General features: G+C 41.3%; 1 protein-coding gene across 1 annotated transcript; it reads right to left on the minus strand.

Moving 5' to 3' along the window:
* Window positions 1-2,052: 2,052 nt before the first annotated feature.
* Window positions 2,053-6,053, minus strand: LOC136483568 (calcium-dependent protein kinase 24-like). Its single transcript, XM_066480683.1, has 8 exons — window positions 5,573-6,053; window positions 4,800-5,478; window positions 4,110-4,253; window positions 3,868-4,020; window positions 3,632-3,747; window positions 2,869-3,036; window positions 2,549-2,773; window positions 2,053-2,433 (listed from the first exon to the last, which is right to left on the minus strand). The coding sequence occupies exons 2-8, from the start codon at window positions 5,407-5,409 to the stop codon at window positions 2,302-2,304; spliced, it is 1,548 nt and encodes a 515-aa protein (XP_066336780.1). The 5' UTR covers window positions 5,410-5,478; window positions 5,573-6,053; the 3' UTR covers window positions 2,053-2,301.
* Between the last annotated feature and the right edge of the window lie 929 nt (window positions 6,054-6,982).

Below are 6,982 nucleotides of genomic sequence, written 5' to 3' on the forward strand. Positions count from 1 at the left end.
AAATAAGGTATATTCCTAATCAAAACTACATCAATAATCTAGTGGTATGAATATATATTTATGATAAAAAAAAGTCAAGGATTCAAGTACCTATGATACTACATTTATGATTTGTTTCTATGTCTACATAAGAAAAAAAATGAGAAATACTAAAAAATACTTTTTTGGGGGGAAAATACTAAAAATACTGAAAAAGGTAGGTGGGATGGCGCCCGTGAAAAACAGGTGCAAGAAAAAAAATGGATGAACGGAAAAGAAGAAAAAACAAAATGGAAACATGCGAAAACAAAAAAATGGACTCAAGAAAAACGAAGAATTCCACTTGCGGAACGGACTCCAATGGGGGAGACATGAAGACGGAGTGAGAACAAACGGAAGCCAAAACGAATTGTGACATGAGATATTAGTTGGGCTCGCCCAACATACTTTAATTTATATGTGAATAGCTTGGAGTATATTATGTATTGTATAACAAAGTACTCAAAATATTTCAGTTCATGATTTGATTAGTTGGATCATCGGCTCATCCAGTTTCTAACAAAAAATAAGTTGTATTCCTAATAATATTACATTTATTGTTTATTTTTATGTTAATTAAAAAGGAGAAATACTAAAATATGCACACAAAAAAAAAGCTAGGTGGAACGGCGACCGTGAAAAAAAAAAACTAACGCAAGAAAAACAAAAACAAAAATCCCACATGCGGAACGCAACCATAGAATAGAACTCCAACGGAGATAAATGGACGGAAGCCGAAACGAGCGATCGTTCCTCCCTCGCCCTCACGCGCCGTCAGCCAGGCTGACGCAAAAGGCGGGGCACGCTGCCATACTGCAGTCCGCAACGGCATTCAATGCATGCGGGCCACATCGGCAAGGTCCAAATAACATCACCATATTTGCTGATGCTAAAATTTAGTTTATAATGATATTTATGTTGAAATATTATGAGAAAAAAATATTATTTTATAACTTAAAAAATAGTTCTAAATAAGTTTGAACTAACGTGGCGAATCGGCCTGTTCGTTTGTATTATAATTCATACTTTTTAGCTTGATTTTTTAGTCAGAATAGTATTTTTCTTTCACAATAAATTAACTGAAATAATGTTTGAGCTTGTTTTTTCAGCTAAACAAACGGGGATAAGATCGAGCTCTCGAACGACCTCTCGATCAGTGCGCTCTGCTCTGCTTTCTCGATCAGAGCTGCGGTTTTGGGGCTTTTGTTTGGTTTATAAAAGTTGATTTTTTTGACATAATTGGCTTCTGGTTGTCTGATTTTTGCTATTAGCTTTTATAATACATTTTTAGCTTCTCATCAGCGTACTAAATAAAAGCTCAAAATACTCAACATCGGCCGTAAGCACCGTTCCAGTACAAGAAAGCGAAAAAGACGAGGTTAGATAGGTCTGATGTTGGACCAAATGTCTTAGTAGGCCTCGGTGGAGGCCCATAACGGCACGCATACTGTATTTTATTACAGCCAACACACATATCAGTTGTATCTTTTACCCACTGTAAAAAAAAATGTACTGCTATCTTTAAACAATGCAGATTACAATTGACTTGATTATTTTATATTATATATCTGGTTCATCTAGGCATACCATTTTTTCCATTTTACTGGTTATTATTGTTCTCGGTGTCACATTTTTATACCCATTCTTCTAATTTTCTGATCAATATAGATATATAGTTCCTCCCAACACAGGTACAAGTCCATCTAAGTTTGTCCTAAAATAAATTTCATTTAACTTTGACCAGCACTGTCTATAGAAAAATGTTATCATAAATCAAAAGAGTTGTACATCGTAGTAGTTTTTACAATAAATAATTCTAGAAATGTTAATCCTGTGTTGTCTACTGATATTAATTATAAATATTTATTGTTATTTATTAATTATAGATATTGATGGTGAAAGTTAAAAAGAATATCGGTCGTACCATACAGAAAATGAACGAAGGTGTAAAAAGCAGTTATCAGGAATTTAGAGAAAGAAATTGCCATTCAATATCAACTAAACTGACACTTAACAGCAGAGAAGTTGTACTTCTAGGGAAGTAATGTTTAGACCATGTTCAATCTACATCGACAGTCATACATATATAAGCAGTTGATCATAGTAACCACATTGTACCATCCCTCCTCTAGCTGATACCACCAGTACTACGAAAATTCTCCAGCATCTTAGTACTACCACAGGACAACCACTCAACATCTCAGAATAGGCCAGCAGATCGATAACGCATCCAAAAACTTTAGATACCATGAGAATGTACCCGACAAATCCTTCCAATACGTGCTAGGTTTTGCTGGGATTCAAGAGTTCGCCGAGATTCAAGTGCAAGCTGTTCCTCATGGTTCTCCTTCCTGTTGCACCAGCATTGCCCTTCCTCATCATCGCCGTAAACTCACTGTAGTCGATTTGACCATCCTGAAGTGGAAAACCATATCAAAATTAAGTGACGAATAATCAAAACCAAGATTTATGAATGCAACTAAAACATAGAGACAGAGAGACTAGATTAATAAATATAAAAGGGATTAACATTGTTCTGGTCAACATCTTTAATCATATCCTCGAGGTGGACGTCATCAAGACCAAACTCACGACATGCTTGTGACAGCTCATCAATGGTTATAAAGCCACTTCCATCTTTGTCAAAAAATGAGAATGCTGAAACCAAGTTTTCCTCCCTCTCCAGCTTATTCATGTGCAACGTAGCTGCAATGAATTCGCCGTAGTCGATGGTTCCGTTGTTATCAATATCTGCCTGAAACAAATGTACCAAAGGGCAAAATCAATATCCATAGAACATATCTGCAAGGAATTATGATTTTACTAGTAAAAGGCTGGAAGAGCACTTACTGCTTCCATCAGAGCCTGGATTTCATTCTCTGTTAATTCAGAGCCAACCCTTTTCAAGCCATCTTTCAGCTCATCAAATGTTATAGTCCCACTATTGTCAGTATCAATCATCTTGAACAACTCCTTGAGGCCTCCAATCTCTTCCTCAGACAGGCTTTCAGCAATGACCTGAATATTGAAAAGATGCCTACAGTATGTCAAAAATTTTAAGATGACCACTGCATGTTTCGTGTTACGTACTGAAACATTAGAGGCACTCTGCCATCTCTGTGATGCAATAGCCCAAATTACTAAATTTTCTGTAGCTAATTACCAAGTAAAATGGGCGGAAAAGCAAAGCCAATCCAGAACATCATATCCGATATCTATAATGTTTTGATTTGATAGCATGAATCAGAAAACCTGGATGGAATATAGTGAGCATTGTGACACAGAGAGAAGAAAGCAGGGGTGTAAATAAGCATGAGGCCAGACGTATGAGTATGACTATTCATCCCTCTGAGCTCTACTAGATTGTATTTGATTACAGAACAAAGCACCACCTTCAGAGTGATCATAATTGAGGATCCACTACAGTTAACAGTAAGATTCTTTCACACAGAAAGGGAAAATAGAGCCATATATGGAGTTCGCCTTGGTATATCAAGAAATAGAGACCATGCTAACAGTAACATTTACGATGCCTTTACTATTAGGGTCCACATAAAACCAAACGGTGTAGAATCAGATATCACATCAAGTAAGGACTAGTAAATATCCGTACCCTTAATGCCATCTTCTTGAGCTTGTTCATTGCCGAAAAATGCTTCAGCCTTGACAAAACAGCAGAATCAATAGGCTTATCAGGTGCCACGGCATCGTCAACAATCCATGGGTGGCCTGAATATGGCATAGACAATGCTATTATTGAGGGAATAAAAAATGGATATCCATGTAGCACCCAGGAAATGTATCCACAACCCAGCTACATGAGACAGATGAGGGAAGGAATGTACTTACAGAGAACCTCATGAGCACTAAATCTCTTTTTAGGATCCCGAGTGAGCATATTACGGACCAGATCCTTAGCACTATCAGAGATACTAGGCCAGGGTTCAGATTCAAAATCAAGTTTGCCTCGCAGAATCTGCCTGAAGATTCCAGCCTCAGTTTCTGAAAGAAGAAAATCATATAACATAATGGGAAACATGTGAATTTGCAGTGACAAACGAATTTGATGGTTTGAATGACAGATACTTTACCTGCCCAAAATGGGGGGACACCACAAAGCAAAATGTACAGAATTACCCCCGCGCTCCACACATCAGCTTCTGGACCATAGCATTTCTGAAGTACCTCTGGTGCAACATAGTAAGGGCTTCCAACGACATCAGAGAATTTATCACCTGAGGTAATGGAAATGAGCAGCTTGCATCATCAAGAATCTTAGCACAAGGGGGCACTGAGAACATCTAGCAACACCAGAGTCAAACCGAGTACAATTTTGGATGCAAGTACCATTGTACCAAACACATCAAAATAAAAGCTCATAAATCACTATCTCAAAACCACAAATGGCTTCTAGTAAGCTTCTATTAACAGTTTCAGTAACTCATTCCCATTCCAAAACGAAACTGGGAGCTTCAACATGGTTTTGTATCTTTTCTCTTACTGTTCTCGTCAAATCAAATAATAATATCAATGCCTTATCATCAATATGTTAGATAGCATTCTCGTTCTGTGAAAAACAATCACGCAGAAAGCACTAATGCCAAATCCATCAGACTTGACCACGACATTATATCAAGTGTCAATGTTTTAATAACAAACAAAAAAGGTCATTCTAACACAGCAATTATAACTACCTTGCATCAGAACCATCAATGGCAACAGCAAACAGCAGCAGTTGACCAACCAAATCGAGCAATGTAAAAGCAAAGAAACACGCATACCGGGCTTGTAGAACATGGAAAGCCCAAAGTCAGTGGCCTTGAGTGGGGCTTCCTCGGCGGTGCTGGCAAAGAGAAAGTTCTCCGGCTTGAGGTCCCGGTGCATGACGCCGAGCGAGTGGCATCCCTCCACGACCCCGACAATGGTCTTGATGAGCTTCGCCGCCGCGCGCTCGCTGTAGTGTCCCTTGGCGACGATGCGGTCGAAGAGCTCGCCGCCGGCGCAGAGCTCCATGACGATGTGCACGAAGAGCGCGTCCTCGTAGGCGCCGCGGATGCGGACGACGTTGGGGTGCTCGGAGAGGTGGTGCATGATCTGGATCTCGCGGTACACGTCCTCGTAGTCCTCCCGGCACAGCAGCTTGCGCTTGGGGATGGACTTGCACGCGTACTCGGCGCCGTCGGCCTTGCCCACGCACTGGAACGTGGTGCCGAACTGCCCCTGCCCGAGCTTCTTGCCGATGCGGTAGTGGTCCCGCACGTTCGCCGTCTTGTACGGCAGCACGGACGCCGGCCGCCCCGACGACGGCGCCGGCGCCGGCGCCGTCACCGGCTGCGGCAGCGGCAGCTTCGCCTTCGCATTGCCGGCGTCCCCGCTCGGGTCCGGCTGCATTGGCGCGCCCCAGGTGAGCTCCCCCGGATCAAGAACCACACGGAGGCCGCCGCCGCAGGAAATGGAAGCCTGTTCTTGGACGAGAAACCGGAAAACCCGGAGAAAAGTTAGAAATTTGGGGACACGGCGATGACGAACCAGTCAAAAGGGAAGAGAAATCCACCTCTCTCGCTACAAATTTCTGCAGCTCCTCCAAGGATTTCCGCGGGCTGGAGACGGAAGAACAGGGGGGAAGATCTTGGAGCGGGGGAACGGAGGAGCCCTGCTGCCGATTGAGATCGAGAGCCGAGGAACGAACGAAACTTTATGCGAGGTTTATCTGTGACAAACCCACGAGCAGAGAGGAACAGGAACGAGAAACGGAAGCAGCAGCAAGGGGAGGAAGAAATCTGTGCTCTCACTTTCTCAGGTGTCACTTGGGGAAGATGTGCAATCCTGCCAAAAGATAAGGGGAGAGCAAGCCGGGGGGGAAAAAGATTAGCAGCCTCTTCTATCTATCCATCCGGTGTGGAGCTACAAGCTGGCCGCGCAAGAGGACAGGATCTTGGCGGCGTGGGTGATGGCTCCACCCATATTTTTTTTATAGGAATTTCGGAGGCGGCAGCTTCCAATGGGGGCGAGGAGAGGATGACGGTGAGAGCTCAAATATCTGCGTTTTGATTTGCGTTTCAAGGCCTTGATGACATCAAAGTTCCAATTTTTTTCACTTTCTCTGTTACATCAATTTTTAGACACATGTATGAACCATTAAATATAGATAAAAAAAATAATTAATTACACAGTTTGATCGTAAATCACGAAACGAATCTTTTGAGCCTAGTTAGTATATGATCGGACAAAATTTATCAAATACAAACGAAACATGCTATAATATCCAGATTACAAAAATTTACAATCTAAACATGGCCCAAAGTTGGGAACGGGCAAAAGGGAGGGCGTGTTGGTGGAGGAGGGATTTGGGGGAAGGGAAATGCGTGCGCTGGTCGCAGTGCAGCTAGGTCGTATCAAAGGAATTCTCCATGGGTGACCAGGAAGGAGGGAGGAAGGAGACGACGACGCTGTCACCATTGTTTATCTTTTTCTATATATTTTTATATACTTTTCTCCTTTTGTAAAATGTAAATCAGGCAACGGTCCATTTCTGGTAAAAATTATGTATAGTGACCAGTGAAATTGAAAGACACCGAGTTGTTTTTTTAACACGAAACACACCAAGTTAAGTTGCAAGGAAATTAAAAAAAATAAAAGACTTTAAAGGCACGCTGGAATTTTACAGGAAGCATGCAGTTTCACAATAATCAGTTTATTTTTATAGAAAAAAACGAAAAATTCACGTGCTCCAAACAAACCCTAAGTTTTACCTAAAGTCTTCAAGAGTGGCGGCTTCTATAATCCCAGGAGACTTCATGATCATGTTCTAATAAAACTTTAAAACACCCTAGGATATATACTTTACTCTTTGCTTCTTAAAAATAAAATGGTGTTCGTAACGTATACGTTGGAATTAGTGCAAGGGCAAAAAAATAATAATAAAACGGTCATCGTGGCTTACTAGACAGAGTCCTTTTTGGCT

The sequence above is a fragment of the Miscanthus floridulus genome, chromosome 9, assembly GCF_019320115.1.
Source record: "Miscanthus floridulus cultivar M001 chromosome 9, ASM1932011v1, whole genome shotgun sequence".
NCBI lineage: Eukaryota > Viridiplantae > Streptophyta > Magnoliopsida > Poales > Poaceae > Miscanthus > Miscanthus floridulus.

Excerpts from the sequence above, each read along its gene's own strand:
- LOC136483568 (XM_066480683.1), bottom strand. The coding sequence starts at position 5,409 with ATGCAGCCGGACCCGAGCGGGGACGCCGGCAATGCGAAGGCGAAGCTG. Across the intron at positions 4,021-4,109 it reads TGTCCCCCCATTTTGGGCAG|AAACTGAGGCTGGAATCTTC; the intron begins GTAAAGTATCTG and ends TTCTTCTTTCAG. Across the intron at positions 2,434-2,548 it reads AAGATGTTGACCAGAACAAT|GATGGTCAAATCGACTACAG; the intron begins GTTAATCCCTTT and ends TTTCCACTTCAG.